The sequence below is a fragment of the Triturus cristatus genome, chromosome 3_1, assembly GCF_964204655.1.
Source record: "Triturus cristatus chromosome 3_1, aTriCri1.1, whole genome shotgun sequence".
Classification (NCBI taxonomy): domain Eukaryota; kingdom Metazoa; phylum Chordata; class Amphibia; order Caudata; family Salamandridae; genus Triturus; species Triturus cristatus.
The window spans coordinates 492,169,855-492,189,712 of record NC_140583.1 but is presented as its reverse complement, the minus strand read 5'-3'; the positions used below and the strand labels follow the sequence as shown (position 1 = coordinate 492,189,712).

General features: G+C 40.8%; 1 protein-coding gene across 1 annotated transcript in view; it reads left to right on the top strand.

Moving 5' to 3' along the window:
- Positions 1 to 19,858, top strand: part of STRC (stereocilin) — a 378,265-nt gene that overhangs the window by 124,827 nt on the left and 233,580 nt on the right. The window contains exons 9-10 of the mRNA XM_085646154.1: positions 7,218 to 7,350; positions 11,675 to 11,857. Of these exons, the coding sequence (XP_085502280.1) occupies positions 7,218 to 7,350; positions 11,675 to 11,857 (316 nt within the window). The remainder of the gene's footprint in view (positions 1 to 7,217; positions 7,351 to 11,674; positions 11,858 to 19,858) is intronic.

Below are 19,858 nucleotides of genomic sequence, written 5' to 3'. Positions count from 1 at the left end.
TCAAATTAATTGGATTATGTATATATATAAAAAAATTCATTGTGGGTTCTAAAGACCCTTCTTAGTAGAGGTGGGCAGAATTGGCTGATTTTCATTCTGCGGAATCACGTGGAATTACATTCAAATTCCACAAGATTCAGCAGAATTCCGCTGCGGGCCAAAGTGGGCATGTGGTGCTATTTTCATAGCGCAAAATGCACCCTCGCGTCTAAAAATGGATGCAAGGGTGCATTTTGCGTTATGATAATAGCGCAGCCAAACATTCCGCTGCATATCACTCAGCGCTCACCCCTTACATACTTTCCAGTGATTAAACTTTTAATCACTGCATAGTATCAAGGCCACCGGCTTATGGGATATGCAGTGGTTTCTAAATTTTAGAAACCACTGCATCTATCATTCGGTGCCCTTACAATACTCTGCAGAGTATTCAAGGCCACTGTGCAGTGTGCAGTGGTTTCTAAAGATTAGAAACCATGCCATATATCACTCAGTGCCCTTTCAATACTCTGTAGTGATTAAAAGTTAATTACTGCAGGGTATTCATGGGCTCTGACAAGTATGCAGTGCTTTCTAACTTATAGAAACCGCTGCATACTTTAAGTATGTCGGTGGAGCGGCACAATTTAATCAATCAATTAATTCTGCATTACAAGAGGAACACAGAATTACTAACATTTCAACTCGGGTCAACTTCTTAGTGGAAATGCATTAGACAGAGGTTTTCAATCTGTGGGGCACGACCCCAAGGTGGGCCACGGAGTCCTGGAAAGGGGAGCGCATATTCCCCAGCCTCACTTCTGCCTGTAATCCAAAACTTTGCTTTTCGTTTTGGCAAAAAACAACCACTCCCAAACGGTTAATTTCAATAGTTAAAATGCTTTAGCTGGAGTGTCATTCAGGGAGTGCCCTGTGCTGTGAAGCCAAAACCGGTCAGGCAGCTAATCAAGCTTTCCTGACAGGGTGCCTGCTTGCCTGATAGAAATGCAAACTGCGCTACAAGTTAATCTGCAAATGTAAGGGGTAACCTGCAAATGTAACGGATGCTTGGGAGCTGGTACTGGCTTTAATTGATCGAATCACTGGAAGCTTTCTGATGACAAAGTTTTATACTTTTTGAGTGTTAGTGAAAAGAGTTAACAACTGAGCTGTGAAGAGTGTGATTTTAATTTGTAGTAGTTTATCTTGTCCTGTGTGTAATGCAAGTATAAAATAGCGACTTACATATTCACAGTGCTTTCTGTCAGAGGCTGTGACTTCGTAGCACTAAAAAAACACAAATCACTACTCTCCACTGCCCCAACCAAGATTTAATTCTTTGGATCTCTAGTTACACACAGACCTTTACAATGCATTAACTAATAGAGGTTTCATAATATGCTATAGTGCATTTCCCACCGAGTAGCAAGCTTTATTTAGTTATTTGTATATTTTTCATTTAAGTTGCCCTTTATTTGATATGTAGTTACCTGATGGTAAAAGACCTAAAAACATACAGAATATTTTGATTTTAGCCACACTTTTGACCCTTCCCGCATGCTCAGACTCTCAAGGCCGTCCAGCTCCCTCCCCCCGAATATGACTGAAGTCAACAAAAGCAGCAAGCTAATATTAGCAGGAGTCAGTTTTTGCTGAAATAAAAGCATCTGTTTTCAAAATGTTAAAAATAAAAACGTTTTTAGAAAAACAGTGTGAAAGAAGATTAAGGGACCACTTCCTCCCCTGGAATTAATCAAAGCATCATACTTGGACCTTACCGTTCATCAATAATGATTGTAAATGGTATGTCTTAATTATGACGAATGATGTTCCGCAACCTCCTGTTCCATGCAACTTTAAACTCTGAGCTGTCAGCATCCCATGAGATTTAGTATGGTTCTCCTTGGATGCCCGTGCCCCAAAGTTGCAACTCATTCATTACAGCCATTATACCCAGGGCCACTGGAATTTTGTGATTGTGCGGCCAGGGCATTTGCCACATAATCCAACATCTGCTGCATTATCTGCTGATTTAAATAAAGAAATTGTTCTTGGCTCAACCAGTTCAAAAGTTACTAAAAAGCAAGAACACGTGTTGTCGCGCATTAGAAGGTCCTTTGCAAAGCTGGACTAGTACCCTTTTTGTTGGTTATTGATATATTTGGGTGTTAAACTGGTACTAATGAGGTGCAACCACAGATTGACCGTCTCTCTGGAGAAACACTTTGCACACCCATCACATTAGTTCAGGAAGGTGTTATCAACCAAATAAGTTTTGTCAAATGGTGTTTTGTTTTTGAAAAATAAAGTACCATTGTGTTTTTTTGAGTAATTATTTTTGGCGTCTTTTTGTTTGAACTGTGTGGCAAGCCTCTGACACCGAAGCAGTTACCAACAAACCTTTTGGTTTGCTAAACACTGTCTAATATTATTTACCCACCGTAAAAATGATTCTAGAATGGTTCTAGAATTTTTGTCAGGAGGGGGTCCTTATGCCTAAAAATGTTTGACAGGGGGGTCTCAGCATCAAAAAGTTTGAAGACCAGTGTCATAAATTTGAATTTATAGTCATATTGAATATAATAATGTAAACACTTTTTCCATGTATTAAAACAACCACTGAAAAGAAAAAGATGCCAAATCTGAGTTTGTTTTGCTTGAAGCGTAGGTGCCCCATTCCTGGTCTTAGATACTATCCACTAAACATCAACCATAGTAAAAGTGCTTGTACTATGCACTAATGTATTGCTCCAATAACGAGTTTCATTCTTTTCAGCACTTCTGAAACGTTTTCACCATTTGAAATGTTTAATCCACTAAAAACATAAAAATTGTTACGTTCTTAATTCATTCAATTGGAGATGTAGTTTTTTAATCGTATGATATATTCCTTTCTAACCTTCTCAAGGAGAGTTCGCAAATGTCTCTGGTAGTGTTCTTGATGACCCTGTCCATTGGAAGCGATTTAAATTCAGTGGCACCAGGTCTATAATAATCAGCAAAGATTTGGGATGGGGCATATTTGTTGTATTCCTTTTTGATTACTTGCATATAGGCTGTACTTAAAAGATTATATACAGCAATTATATTTATTCTGTATTACAGAGTTATAAATGGTAACAGTGAATTACGTGGGTGTTTTCCACTGTGAGGTTCTGAGTGACATCAAATAGACAAGGAGAGCAAAGTTCAAGTTGTCTCTGATGTCACTCAAAACACTGATGGAAAAACATCCCCGTAATTCACTTTATGCCCATCTATGAAGTTATGTTGATTATGCCCCCCAAAATCATCTGCCCCTGCTTCCAGCTGCTTTACATGGGCAGAGGAATAATGGGAGAGCTACAGATAACATGCCCTCTCTCCCAGTCCCAAATTAAAACAAAGCACTTGGCCTCTTGCCACCTATACCCACTACTCTCCGAGACATTCCTTCCCCCTATTCCAGAAGCTGAGATCCCAGCCAGTGCAGCCTGGAAATCCTTTATGATGTAGGAACAGTGGGAGAACGTTTTTGCTATTAACTGTTGCTATGTCATAGCAGTTAATTACAGGATTTAGCAACTAGTCATTCATGCTGTTGGCTCGTATAATCAATATTGATACTTGTTCCTAAGAGGGGAAGTTATAGAAGAGGTTTATGAAAGAGCGTAAAGAAGTGGTCAGTTGGAAAATATGGTTCTAGGGGGAGACTTCCTTATTTGGAAGTATTGCCCTCACTCACCCATTTGGGTGTTATGTTTCATCATCAGGCGTATTGCTCCTCGTGAGGCCCCCGCTGCAATGCTCCACGGGCCCGGCAAGAGAGCTTTTTGTCAGAGATCCTTTCTTGTATCAGCCATGACGGTGCATGTGGGTGTGTGGGGTATCGTATGTAGAGTGGACCAGTGTAATCTAAAATTACCTGAAAGAAATTAAATTACATTTTATTCAGAAATCCTTCAGTAAGGTTAAAAACCGAGATATGGTAGTGCACGCTAAGTTAAGACGCGCCACTACTCAGTGAGTGTGTTTGTAGTGAACTATCCACGTTTCACTATTCAGGTCGACATGTTTCACGCTGTGTCGGTCCAGTACTGGATACCTAGAGTTTCTTCAAGACCAAAGAATTTGTGTTCCCAGACCCTGACTTATGGTGGGTATCTAGAGGCTTATTATTCACAATCCCTAGTTGTAATACAAAAGATCCTAGGTATCTATATCATGCTCACCCCAGTCGGAATCCATAAATCAACCCCTACTCATAGGCCACAGTGTAGCTTAGGTCAAGGCAGGTGGCCGCTAGATAAATGCGGTATGGTTCCAAGCGCAGTCTGCTGCCCTCGTCCTGCCTGACTGTAGATGCTAGCCATACTTAACAAAAATAATAAATAGAGGTAAAGAGTTCAAGAAATATCAGATCTGGTTGTTAAAAATTTCAGCCTTTTGCATTCAAATTATTTGACTTTACAGTAACCATTGAAAAAAACGAATGTACGTCAGGACTATGGTATATTTATTGTTCTTAAAGATGCTTTCTGAAAATATATCTTGCAAACCATAAGAAATAGAAAGTTGATAATTTTGATATCAACATAAAACATGGCAATGTATGTTCAGTATTTTTTCATATCTGACTTCAATGAATGTTAAATGAGTGACATCTTTGGCTTCAAGCTTCCTACCACCGGTGCTATCACTGTTTCTCTTTGCCATCCTTCATATTTACAAATGTGTTTTCTACAGCAAATCTAGTTTAGAACATCTTTTTAGCAACCTCCAAAAAATGAAAAGACTGACACTGTCAAATTTAACCATAGTAGTTACGGTTCTTTCTAGCCTCAAAAAATTGCTTTAAGGTAGGTTTTCTTTTAGGTGTCTTTTTCTAGCATATTCTCATAGTTAATCTGAATTCACAAACAAATATCACGATTCACCAGTTTCCCTTGAATAATATTGCTTTGTTTGAAAAGTGGCTATCCACAAATTTTGAGAAAGCAAGTGAAAACATGCCCAATAGTTTTCAGTAAACAGCATTGAGGCATGATTGAGGGTCTCTTAAATGATCTAAATAATATTGTAAAGCTGGCAAATAAAGGAGGAACCTTCTTAATTGTATACAAAAGTTATGACACAATTTCTATTGCCGATAAACAGGCTTCAACGCATATCAAAACCATTTGAGAGATCCCACAATGGGTTAGTTTACAGTCTTCTATTAGAAAATGAGAACATGGAACAACTAAAACTTGCAAAACTGCAAATATCAACAGTAAAGAAACTCAGAATAGCAATGTTTATGTGTTATATGGGTATAGTGGGAGGAAAATGTTGCCTCTGGGACAAATTTGCAACACTGTTGAGAATGTTTTCACATGATGATTCACTATCAATGGCATTTTTGTCATTTGAAATGGAGGCCCTTATGTACCAGAAGGATATGTTGAAAACTGAATGAGAACAAGTGCAGCTTTAGATTAAAACTAATTGTGTATCTGGACCTCAAGTTTATTGAGAGCTTAAGTAATTAGTTGCATGAATATGATGTAGATAGAATACAGTTTGTTGCAGAATGCACCTGTCAATGTGAAAAATAGACAAAAGAAAACCTAGTTACCATCCTGTGTGTAAAGGGTTGAACCTGATGATTTCACATATTTTATGGCTCAAGTTAGTAATCAGTATAGTGAGCTGTGAAAAATACCATGCAGTCTTTGGAATTTTCTAACTTCTGAAGTAGATCACGTCTTTGACTTTTAACAAAGCATCTTTTGTTAGATATCATCACTCTCTAAAAAACTACAAATACAGGATTAGATTATTCCTTGATCATTGAAATGCCTGCTAATTTGTGTGCAATAGTTTAGGAACAATAAATTGTGGTGAAAGACTGATACAATATTAGCATTTTCCTGAGCTGTTCATATATAATCAGTGCTTATGCGTCTATTTGCCGGTGCTGAAAATTATTTGCGTGGAGATACAGTTTATCTCTCAAGTAAAGAATATTAGATCATGTCATGATAATCAAACAGAAAGACAACAAACATGCCAGTGCCTAATACTGTGCTAAACCTCATGAAGGCAGTGACATTGCATTCAATTTATTTGGTTCTCACAGATGTAAAATGATAGAGCTCCTTCTCCTTAGAAGGTTGGAAATTAAATTGAAGCTCAGATTGAAAAGCACCTTGCTTCATTATAGAAACACAGAATCTGACTTACTTGTGTTTTTAGAGGAACTGAAGCCCTAAAACAGACCCACAAGACTACTGTAATCAACCAAAGTGGTACAGGGTGTAATATGTTTCTCTCTGCTTAATGAGTTAAGTCAGCGTTCTCCTATAGAATCTCTGTATCTTAAAAAAGCACTTCACGATTTGTACAATCAATAATATAGGAATTGTTCACTAAATGTAAACATTCTGTATGTCTATCAATTGAAATTCTCTTTAGCTGCAGGAAACGCTTCTGAATTTCCAATGAGATTTAAATTTAGAATACATCATGTCAAATTTTTTCTGTGCCCGGAATTCAATTGAATTAACTTAATAATTCTGATCATGAGTATTGTTTATAATAGTTGTACATATCTCATGAAATGTTGTTTAAAAACTGTGATTCTGACACCATATTTCCCAATGATTGTGTGTCTAGCCTGAACCATGTGTAATGGTTGCCACAATAACTGTAATGAACGTTTCCTGCTTCTCCAATAAAACTTCCTAGAATGAAAAGCTCTTCTTTTTGTATGAATGGCTTTCTGACATTTGACTCACTCCTTTATGATATTATGTCATCCACAACCAGTCAATGCTGAGAGGAACGTCTGTGTCTAACTGGCATATTGCACTAACTTACAGTGCACCTATTGTTACTGGGTATATTTATTGTTGTACTTCTTGAAAGGAAATGCTCACTCTTAATAAATATTTTTAACCAAAATGAATTGAATAATGATTACAAAACTATGACTAATTAAGAAACTTTGCTCAAGTGGACCTTTGGATTTAACCACAAATATGCTGTAACCATAGAGGAACTGTATCACACAGCCCAGCACACATATCATTGTATCTGTGAATTGGTACTTTTCATTTATATATAATTTGTTAGTATTTGTTTAAACTATTCTTGGTGATATCATCATTTTTTACATATGAGGAAAATGGCAAACATTTTTCCTTGTGTATAATTGCTTTCAGAGGATCAACCTAATCAGGGATAAAAATTACATATTTGTGTTATGGTCTCTTTAGGCTTGGAAATCTTGTCTGCTTCCTGGGATATGAGAATCTAATGAGTTTGCTCCCACTAAATAATCCATTTGGATCGGTAGGCAAGAAACTCATTCAGTGTATTTCAAATGGGACATTGAACTCCCAAGGAAGGGTAAGTGTTTATGTTAATGCTTTTGGGATTTAAAAATGTGATTTACACTGTGAAGTTCTTTGGTGTGATAGAAATTCATAAAAGAAAAAAGACAAACGTCACAGTGTTAATGTGGTTGAAGCTACGATTATAATGCTTTCAGAAATTCAGGAAATCTTCATGCTTTGCAAATCTCAAATGGAAACTATTTTCGCTGCCTGAGAAAATGAGACATCATAGGGCTTTTTTGTGAATTGGAAAATCAGTTCCATAGAGTTATTATATTGATGAGAACCAGCCGGGCCAGGCCAGGAAATTGAAAAATAAATGAGAGAAGCAATTGACCAGCACTAGGAGCCAGGCATAGGGACTTGTGTATTAAACAGTCTTGAACAAAGACCCAACGTAAAACTTTTAAAGCTAGTTCAATAAAAGGCCTCTTTTTCAGTCTTAACAGCAATTGTATAAGCTGGAGTCTCTAATTTAAATTTGCAGCAATCTCTCAGTACACTGCCTAACAACAGTCTAATCTAGATGATGGAATGGCATTGACTATAGAAGCTTGCTAGGGGGAATGGTAAAGTTGGACCTCCAGATGAGCAAATCTGGATTTAAACAGCCTTCACAAGCAACATCTTAGTCACTTGGCAATTAAACTTAATCTATGTATCTTTCACTACCATGATTTGACTTTAAGGAGGCCCAGGTGAAGCTGTACAGAAATGGATGTTCCATAATGGTGACTAATTTAATGACCCGGTATTTTGGTTTAGTCTATGTTTAGTTTAACATATTTAGTTTAAGTGTTTTGTAGCACATCTCAGCTGAAGGCTAGATTAAGAATAGTCTACAATGGCAACCAGATCTTTTCTTACCATCTGGATGGTCTTGGTCTGACCTGTATGTATATAGAAAGAAGCCAATATGATTGCATTACAAAGGATAAAATAAGCACAGATATTAAAAAGGAATAGTGAGAAATCTGAATGTCCTCCCACATGGGGGAATGCTTGTGGATTCGCAGAGAGTTGCCGTTTATGGAATTCAGATACCGTGTCTGCTACAAGGTTGTTTTGTTTCAAGAAAGTGTTGTCAAACATTATCTTGAACTGATGTTTAACAGTTTTGGCTACTGTAATATTTGATTTTACTAACATATTTTCACTTGCTTTGCAGATTTATGAAGACAAATCAATTGTCACTTCTTTTTACTGTTGATTCTGTTAAAAAGAATGGGAACATAAATTTGGAAAATTTGCAACTGCGGCAAAGATAGATGGATAGATAGATGGATAGATGGATAGATAGATGGATAGATAGATGGATAGATGGATAGATGGATAGATGGATAGATGGATAGATAATGGGTCAAACTTTAGAACTCAATTCAGGACTCTTTTATCATTGTTACAAAACGTTTCCGAATAATGACAGCAGTATAATCTCATTCTCTTATAGTGTGGTAAATAATAATAGTCTCCATTTGCGGACATGTTTTAACAAGGGAGCGGCGGAGAAGACATCTGTTTGGCACACAAGAGCTTCTGAATTACTGGCCTAAATTTAGAAATAGATGAAAAAGTACTCTTTCTAATCTAATCGATGTAACTGGCCTCTTGGTAACAGATTAATGATACTGACCCTACCTTTCATAATGACAGAAATTACAACTCGCATCATCTTATTCAAACTAATTAAAACCCCTCCAACCCTCATAGGCATGTGAAGTTATCTGGTATTGGCCAACACGTTTTGCGACTATATTTACTCTCTTATGTATTTATAAATGCAATCTTTTTAGCTCTCATTCACTTAAAAGTACATGGGCACTGTGCGTAACAACAACTCTAATAATATTAATGTGTACATGAGTGAAAGGAAGACAAAATATAGATGTTGCAAATGAGAATAGAAGACAGTGGAGTCAAAAACAGTGGTGGACTGAAGCCTAGGTTAGATAAGTCTGAAAATGGAATACCAGTCAAACAGTATGTTTGCTCACAGATGCCATAGGGCTTATTGTTAATAATGACATATAAAGATAGCCTATGTACAACGGCGGTAGAGAGTATAGCTGTGTTAAATAATCATATGTGCTTATGGAAAAAACTGAGGTATTGCTAATTGAAGCAAAGAAGACCAAAGTCTACAAAGCGGGGAGAGTTAGGGATCCTTTTTAGATATAGTATGAAAATTTGTTTTCTGATGCTGCCTGAACAACAGAAGCATGGGTTTTGTGTTTTGGTCACTGGTAGCAAGTTCTATAAAAGAGTGGTAATTCTAGAGAAAGAATGAAGATGTGCATGTGCACTCTTGAATTTCGAATTTTCCAGGAGCAGAGTTCTTGCTATTGAAACCTCTTGTACCAGCAGATCATTTGAGGAAGTTGGATAGATAAGGCAGTTTAAATTTTATTCTGGACCTAACTGGAAGCTACCATAGGTTGATGAGGATCACGGTGATGTGATCAAACTTCCTAGCTAATGGCAGTAGTCTGGCTGTGAAATGGAGAGTAGGTTTAAGATGGTTGAGGGTTAAAGTCAGAGAATATTCATTACAGAAAAATACCAGTTCAAATTAATTACTAAGGTCCATAAATAATGCTTTGTTCCATCTCACCTCACTGTACCTAATCGAAGGAATCCATAGTAACCAAGAAGAAGTCTGGATTGTCACTTCATATCTGGTATGAGCTCATAAGGCCCACCCTTTCTGTCTCAGAAACAGAACACCTGTGGATGGAGCTGTAGAGCACGTTAGCCTGGACTGAAATGAAGAACGTACACTCATTGCACTTACTGATGTTTCAACAAGCAATCTCTTAGCTTTAAATTATTAATCATTTTTTTGTGCACTTAAATTTATCTCCAAAAAAGGGGTTTTAATAAGGTAAATCTGATCTCTTCTTCATCTAAAAAGGTCAGAAAGTGTTGGTTGATTAGTCTCCTAACTAAAACATCAGATTTTACACAGGCACTTGCATTTAAGCATCCCAAAAGTTAATCCTCCACAGTGATACTATCGCTGTGTGTCATTTAAAGTTGTACAGACTATCATGCAATGATGGAGGAGGTAGAGAAAAAACCTTTAGTGTCTTTATTAACACCAGTAAACACAAACATTAATGTATAAAATGCCTTAATTTCAACCACTGATAATTATTCATGCTGCATTCCACAGTGTTACCCGCTATGCCGCCCTGAACGAAGACCAGCCATCTGCATATCAGATTCGGTCCCACTCTGATAGGACCAGTCCTGAGCAAATTTTCAGGCCAGGTCTCCTGTAGATGAGAAAACTGTCAAACCCAGGAAGTTTTTAGCCTCAATTGGCCTCATCAGAGAGGTGCAGCTGAAGTCTGATTGCATATTGAGCAGTGGAATCACTTAATGGTATAGCCACTGTGCTTAAGACATCTTGCTTTGTGAAAAGCACCAGGATACCAGACTTATTAATGCTGCTGCAGTACATACGTGGACAATGACTCTGCTTCCTTTGGAGAAAAGTTAATGGACTGTAGGGATTCAGACATCTAACTTTCAGGTTCCATGTAGATCACCATCTTACCTTTATGGCTAGGTTGTTCGCCTCTGCTGGATGAAAAGAAACATTCATTAATACGTTACAAAGGAGTGCTTCAAACTGTATTGTAGAAATATTTTCCCTACAGCCTGGGTACTATTACTCCAAAAGTGCAATGTTATAGGGCCAGCTATGAAGAGTGAATAGAGAGACTGTGAGTTGGCAAGGGGCAATAGCACCTCTATAAAAATGATGGACAGTCCATATAGGATCAAGTATAAATGAAAAGATTGTTAATGAGAAGGATAGTGAAATGGAGGTTGCTCTCTCATTATTCCACATCTAACTGAATACATCTCAAGATATAGAATGCAACATAGATGAGGTCCTAAGTTATCTACCAGTATAGAATGCACTCGGCATTGGTGAAATGTTTGGTTTTAAGATTTTGATCGTGGTGAGCTTTTCTTTGGAGCTCAGAATGATTACTCCACAGCATGCATTCAATGAAACAGTTCAGCAATGTTACCCAACTAAACATTCCTGCTATTGAAGGACATATCACACATAGCAGTATTTGGATTTATGATGCTCTGGCATACACCAAGCATTTTTGTTAGAATATTTTAGTCTTTGCACAAATTCCTTATAGAAGGAATAGTCAGTGGGTGCTGTCAAACAGGTAGATCAGCTAGACTGAGTTGCTTAGTTACCTTATGACATTGTTGTTGCGCTTCTTTCTGTATTTTTGTCTTTCATCTCCTCCCTCATATTTCTTTCTTAACTTCCAGAGCCTTTTGGCTATTTTATGTTTTGATTCCAGGTGGCTCATGCCTTAGCAAAGTCTCTGCAAACTGTAAATATTACTGCCATGGACCCAGAGGCGCTTGATTCCTGGGGAGGGATATTGCCTGAGCTGGGCATCAGATTCATACAGAGACTGTCAGATGGCCAAGTGGGTAGGATCCTTCCGAAGCTCCAACTGACTGACCTGACAGCTGCTCAAGTGAGTGCTTGCTTTTCATGTGTCAGCAGCTGTCGACCTCTGTTTCTTCTCCTTGCACTCTTACTTTAGCTAACTTCTTTACTGTCATCATCCATAACTTCATTTCCTTGTTTTACTTTCACTGACTCTCTAAATTCCTATTTGAATGCCCTTTAAGACTTTCTTCTCCTCATACTCACCCGTATGTCTTCTTCTGTTTACCTCTATATTCCTTTCATTAGCTGCCCTATATTTGTCATGTGAGAAGCTTGGACCTTTAAAAGTAGCAGTAACATGATTTCCCTGATAATTGAACTGATTCTGTTTTTGCCTTATTGACCTTGCAGGCATACGTCTGTTTTTGCAGTTAACCTCTCATTTTAAGAAACACGCTATACATCATTTAGTCTAGTTTCACCTAAGTGTGGAAATAGCTTCAATCTTATCTGGAATTTCTGTGTTGAGGCATGCATTTCCTGCAAACAACAATGGCATTGGGCTCAAATATTTCATACATATTTCCTCCATCAAGCAATGCCCTTACGAATGGCTTGTGGTAAAAGCCTTCTTACCACACTATCAGACTCAACATAATTGCAATATTTTCTAGCACTTATATAAAGCAGTGGATTTATTATAGAATCATGACACTCACTTTTAACTACATGTCCTTAAGTGGTGTCAACATTCACTGTTGCAGGAATAGTTTCTCACCTTCTATTACATTTACTATAGTCCCAAAAAGACAAAGCTTCATTTTCATGTAGAAGCCATAAAATTTAGCATCATATGATTTCTTGTGTGACTTTAACCTCCCACACAATGGAAGCTCAAAACACTCTTTAACCGCATCAATACACTCAATTTGGTGTAGCATGTCAGAAAACCAACACACTCCAAAGGCCACATTCTCGATCTTGCCAACATCACCAACAATCCAATGCAAAACAACCGTACCCTTCAAATGGCCTTACCACACTGCCATCCCTATCTCTACCAACAAACCGAGATCAACACAAAAGAGAAGACCACAGCTTGAGATCCTTCAAAGACTTTTCCATAGACAGCCTAATACTTGAAGTCAACTCTCACTACATCAACTCCACATCCGATGCCAACACCTTTCTAAATAACTTGCGGAAAATAAATGATCCATTCGCAGACAGGAAAGAAAAAGGAAGAAAATACTCTTCATACTGAACTATAGCCATGCAGCATGCAGACAGCACATCATACACAGCAGAGTGCTGTACCATCACCAACAATAGAGCCACCAACAGAAGCAGAATGCTGCTCAACACTATCAAGCACTGCATCAACACCCTGCCAGCCTCACCTATTCCTCACTCTACTGAAAATTGCAATGCCCTCAACCTATTCTTTAGTGAAAAAATACAGAAGATCAAACAGTATCTTGATGATACCATGCCTGCTTCATCTCGCACGCCCACCCCTTGCCATACAATCCTGCAATGGTTAGCCTTCAAAGCTCTATTTGAATACTCAGTTCCATCAAAGCAAATTCTTTGATGGAACTGACGGGGATGACCCCGTGGCCCACGCTCTTCTCCTCCTTTCAGCTAACACCTACTACCCTATGCTCATGGGTTGGAGATAAACCACCCTCCCCCTATACTAGGCCGGTTGCGGCTGGAGTTACTCTTAGTCAGGGGCCCAGGGAAAAAGGTGGGTGTAGGTAGCAGGGCTAATTAGGAACAGTTGGCAAATGAGGGTTTGGACACCACTCATGAGGTTCACCCACGGGATGCAGAGCAGAAGCGGACTGAGAGCAAAAGTCGTTCAATCAAAAGATTCCACAATGTGCCTTCCGTCACCACGGGGGTGGTTGTCACACCATCTCTTGACCTGCTTCCGATCCCTCTCGGAGGCTTTCCTCAGCCCAGTCAATTACCCTCACCACCCAGGCCTGATCGGGCAATACTACCTGGCAACACAAAGTCAATTGGGCAGGTTAGGAGAGGGCAGTTGATCTGCTGCACTGCGGGCAGAAAAGGAACAATCGATGAATGGGGGATGAAGCAGGGAAGCTCCTTGGAGGAAAGGGGCACCCCATCTGACACCCAGGCAATCAGTTCACACTGGAACACGAATATGCTCCTCCGCACCTCCCTGGAAATGAGGCACAATGCCTGGTGCACGTTGATGCGAGTCGCACCAGACTGTTCTGGTCAGACAAAACAAAGAGTTGCAAATTCTGGGAAACATCGTTTACAACGCATGCCATTACATCGCAAGTCATTACAACGACGCGTTGTTACATCGCATGCCAATACAACGCAAGTCATTACAACAATTTGCTGTAGGGGGCCTAGCGTTAATCTCCCTTCAGAGTCCTCAAATCAGTAGTTGGCATAGGGTCAGGAATTATCCCAGATGGAAACGACAATTGCCCTATCTCCGACTTCTTTTGTCTCTCCTCCTGAAGACTTTGGCTTTCAGGAGTAATTGTGGAATTCCAACATGGCCGCTACACCAGCGAGAGAGGTCAGCGTTCCATCCCTCCTCTCTTACTGACGTTTGCTGAATACTTCACCGGCTCTCGAGCGCTGCTCTTCGCACTTCAACTGTCACCAGCAGCTGTGAGAAACCCTTCGAATTTGCTCCTAAGGAAATTCTTCTGACTGGAATTCCTTCTTGTGTTATCAGCTCTCCATTTTGGTTCGCCAGTGGCGAGATTTTTGGTGTGTACACCGAGGAGTTTATTCTCTTTTTTTGGGGGTAATTTGGTCCCAAACTCAGTCCTTGGAATTCTGTCTCCTTAGACAGCATTCTTTCTCTGAACTTCTTTCCTCCCCATTCCGTTATTGTCTTTCCTAAAATCTGAAGCTTCATCAAGAGACAAAGTTGCCTGTGACTATAAACAAGCTCTTCGGTACTGAACTACTACCATAAGTCAAGTAAGGTCTTGTTTCTCTTGAGAATTGACTCTGTATAGTTATTGCTTGAGACCTCCTGAATTCTTTATTCATCATCGAGACAGAACCTTTGTTTCCTGAAAGAAGTCATTACTATTTACTTGAGAGAGGGGCAATTGTCTCGGGGGTTAACAGGTATATTTGAAATTGCATGTAACATATTAGTTATCAGGAACAGTACTAGGAAAATTGGTTGGTGTATGTTGTGCTTGTGACATCCCTGCAGATATCTGTCTACTTCACCTTTCCAAAAGCAGGAGACTCCAACCATTATCCTTGAGGTGCAGAAAAGACAGAAGTCATACCGAGGCAGTCTCTCTCTTCTCTCTCCTCCCATTTTCCCTTCCCCCTGTGGCGTGCTGGCAGGAGTAGTTTCCTAGTCAGTAAATTGTGGGGGGCATCGGAGAAACATTCTTCTGCACCTGTGGAACTACTGGCACAAGGTTAGTCTGACAGAGGCAGAAGGTGTTGGATTTGTTGGATATTCAATCCAACACCTTCCCTACTGTTGCACACACTGGAGTTGGAATAGTAAATTATACTATTCCAAAACTCCAGCGCCCCCCTACAGCAATTGGTTGTAACGACTTGCGTTGTAATGGCATGCGTAGAAAACGCATGTGTTGTAATGAGTGCTATCCGCAAATTCCATACCTCCCTGGAAATGAATCACAGTGCCTGCTGCACGTTGATATTGGTTGCACCAGACATTTCCAGTCACACACACAGGTGCAAGTTTAGCAGTGTTGCACAGGGTAGAATGGGGCACTACTATGGGTATGCCCTCCCTTCGAGGGTTGCAACCAGATAATCGGACACTGCATGCAATGAGCATGCAGTCGGCATGTCGCACAAGAGAGTTGAAGCACAATCGACAAAGAGGGCCACATTGGATCCTGCAATCGGTGAATCACCACCAACAAGACGCTAATGCATGTTCAGACTTCCACAATGCAGGGGCCACACTCCTTACATGCGGGCAGTACTTTTAGGGCTTTGCACAAGGCAATCTGGTCTCAAGACACAATACTTTGTTCCACGCTCACACCGCGCTACCAGTTGGGATCCAGCGGATGATGTGGACACTTAAATGGCATCGCTCACCGGGAGTCTCATGTAGATGGTGTGGGTCCCTCGCAGCAGAGAACAGGGAGCAAGTAAACAAGCCCTCGGAGAGCACACTTCAGGGTGCCACACAGCAGAAGGTACCAGCCCAGGCAAGCCACTATTCAGGAAGGGTGCATGGTCTCCTTCCAATGGCAGTAATCCTCTTTGTACACAACAGACTCCTATGGCATGTGTGCCATGCAGTCCAGGATATCTGGTTCCATGTCCCCACAAGTGTATCTCTACCCTGCTGAAGTATGGCACCAGTAGTTATACTGTACTGTGCCGTTGAAGCAGGGGTGATTCAGAGGGTTTCACTTTGAACCACATATGTCTCCCCTAAATTTCAGTCCTGTCTGCCATGAGTCCGTGGAATGCAGATCTTAGTCTTTAGTGGGGCAATGATATAGATTCTCAGAGGCCGAGTGTCAGAAAGTGTCTATCCAGCCAGGCCCTCAAATGACAGAGGTCTGTCATTCCAGTTGCACGCCAAGTGTTTATAGCCGTCGCTGGAGAATGCACAGATATGCTCCCCCAGCCTCCAGTGTGAACTGGAGTCAAACTACAAGACAAACAAAGAGTTTTAGCAAAAGAAATTGCTTGTTTTCGCACAAAAAGTTTTAGAGCAGAGAAATGCCCACTTTCTAGAAGTGTCCTTTCTAAGCTATAAATGACAATACCACCTTTGCCACAGGAGAGGGTTTGTCATTGTGCATCCAATGATAGAAAACATAATAAGGTTGCTACACTGCAAGCCAATACTGCAGCTTCAAGTAATTTCCATCATTCCCACATGTTGACCTATGGGAAGAGCAACCCTCAGATGTAGGGGAAATACACATGGGTATTCTTCACTACCTGGACAGGGAACAAACATGTGCACCTGCTGTCCTTCCACCTACCAAATGCTTCACTCATCAAGACTTATGCAAGGGTAGTGAACGGTCCTCACAGGATTGGCAATGGTTTAGAAAGGCCAACCTGATCCTAGGTGTAATTGCGCACATGCAGACCTGCAATAGCAGGCTTGACACATATTTAAAACCATCATAGGTAAGAGTGAGCGCACACAGGCCTGCAATGGCAGGCTTGTTACATGTTTAAAAACATTGCAGGTGCAAGTGCGCACACACAGGCCTGCAATGGCAGGCTTGAGACATGATTAAAAACTTCATGAAAGCACCACTTACTAACGTGTTGCAGGAAGGGAGCACACACTTTCTTACTGCACTTCCAATGGGCAGAGTTCTAAGGCTATCAGAAAAGAAGAGAATCAGCAAAACCCAGGAGGAAAAACGTTTAGGGAAACACTACCTGCAAGAATCTCAGGTCTAAGACACAATGAGCGCCGGACCCACGTCTTGGTAAACTTTTTCACTTAGGGTGACACATTAAACACACAAAAGATGATGGGAGGAATGCTTGCAATTTGTCTATCCATTGGCAATTGCTCTATAAGCATTACAACCCATTGTTGTTTTGCCCACCATGGCACCTCAGTTTGGACCTATCCATATGCAAATCAGCCTTGACCTTGCTCCAATAGGAATAGTCCAGTCAGACTTGTCATGTCAGTTCCTCTCTGAGCTGGAGCACAAGCAACTCAAGACTGGTTTTGCGACCTTGGCAGCAGATGGCAAGAATTACTCTAGGAACTCTTACATCTCCTCTCCCTGTGCAGGGAAGGAGGTCACCAGCAGACCGAACTACAGTCAAGGTGATATTGGTGCACTGGTAGATAACTGTGGCTAGGAAAAAACTTTTGCCCTGTCAGATATACCAGATAGGTAGAACTAGGAGACTTTTAGTGTCCAGGCAAATCAAAACAGCTTGGGAGAAATCTGTGCTCAGCAGGTGGTGGATACCAATTTCCTGGATCTCATGGGTAACTGAAGTGAAAGAGATGAACAAGCATATCATTGCATTGGACCAGTAAAGATAAAGTAACCAGAACACCCATTCAGAGCTAGAAGACACAGACCCCAGGAGGGAGATGTGCCTGTGTGACTTGCACCATTCTGAGTTGGACCAAAGGTTAGCTCTTTTGTTTCTTTACTCCAATGTCATGAACCCATACTCACTAATTGTGTCATAGGTGAATAGAAACACCATAACCCATGATTCTGAATTCAGTCATAGTTAGGAGTAATGAAGATTGAAGATTCAGGAAGCAGCGATATGCTGTTTCACTAAACAGGCAATATTGGACTCTTCAATCTGGAAAAAGGCAACTAAAAGATGTACCTATCTACTACTCTTTCTGTGAGAACTTAGGTTGTTGGTTGAGGAGAGTGTGAGCCTTTCTCAAGCACCAGCCGCACTCCCCGTCAGGGTGAACCACAAACCTAACAACATTAACCTGTGCTTAACCCTCTGGTGACTTGGAACAAAAGCATTCATGCTTAACTTAGAGGCAAAGTTTAAAGTATTTATGCAGCACACAAGCAGTAATAATGTGAAAAAACCCAATGAAAATGCCACACCAATTTGGAAAATTAAAGTAAATTTGAATAAATAATTTGACACCAAAGTGACAAAAATCCAATACGTAGAACCGGAGCAATGCATTTTAATTATTTAGGTAAAATGAGTGCTTAAAATCACAAAGCGCCAACTGTAGTTATCTGCTCGCGCCACACTGTGACAAAGTCATACATTCAGGCTGAACGCGATGGAGTGTGTGCCAAATTACACCTTACCTCCTTAATGTAGGGTGTTGCACAGAGGCGGTTCCCAGGAGTGATGTATGGTCTTGCATTGAGTTGCGCTGCACTGCATTGGTCGGTTCCAATGTGGAACTGCGAGGGCTGTGATGAGAGTTGTGGCGAGCTAGTTTGGTTGCGATGGGGATCACAGCTGGGCTGGCAGAGCACCTTTATGTCTACTTCCAAGGGTCCAGGACTGGAGAGGCACCACCTGGGGGTTTGGACTCACAGCAAACAGAGCAGGGGCAGCTCAGTCCTCTGCTATGGCGAAGGAGCGTCGCCCCACTGCTTTTGCACTGCAAAGTAACGGAAACATAAAATGATAATAACTTTGAGTTATTATCATTTAAAGTTCCCTTCTGCTTTGTTGGTGCTGTTCTGCTGTAGGAGCATGGCAGGGGAGAAGTGGTTTACCCACTCCTAAGTGCACAATGACTGTTTGTTCGGCCCTTTCTCCATGAAGGCTGCATTCAAACTAGGCCTGGGCGGTAAATTCCACTCCGCTCGCAGAATTTGTGAAATTTTGGCATTGGGAACTCGGAATTGCCAAATATTCCGCGATCCACGGCGTAGCGGAATTCGGGAGCATGGTCGAGGCTAAGCAGTAGGTAGCACTTACTGATTAGCCAGTAGAAAGTACTCCAGTTAAGTATAGGTATTGCACAAAACGGTGGCATCTTCTTGGATAAATATGCTGGGCAGGATTCATTCTGGCACGATGCTCCTGTCACAAAAATTAAACCTCAACAGGAAGCACTTACAGATATAAATAAAGCAGGTGCCCGAGTTAAAGCTCAAATTCGGTAACGCATTAATCAGCCCAAAAAAATCGTGAGCTCGGTCGGGCAGGTGTGCTTTCTTGCCATATTTACCGTCAAAAATTAGCTGTGATGCTTGATGGAGGTCCTTGCATCCATGACTTTCTTGAGCACAATCCCCATGTAGTTCCTGTGACCCAGAGGTTCTTTCTCCTCATCTGCTGCTCAGATCGTGCTCTTTATAAACAAGAGGCATGTGAACTCGCATAGAAGCCCCGCCCGTTTGGCCCAGCCCCACATACACTAGCGGTATGCAGCATCTTCCCGCCCTTTCCCCACTATGATGGACAGCTTACTCAAAGAACTCCTGCGCCTTTCCGGCGAGGTGACAAAGCTGTAGTGTAACGGGCGGAACAAGCAATTCCGAAAGCTCGCGGAGTTACGCGTGCTCGCAGAAATTTTATACCGTTTTGTGGAACTTGGCGTAACGCGACTATGCAAATTCCGCCCACCCCT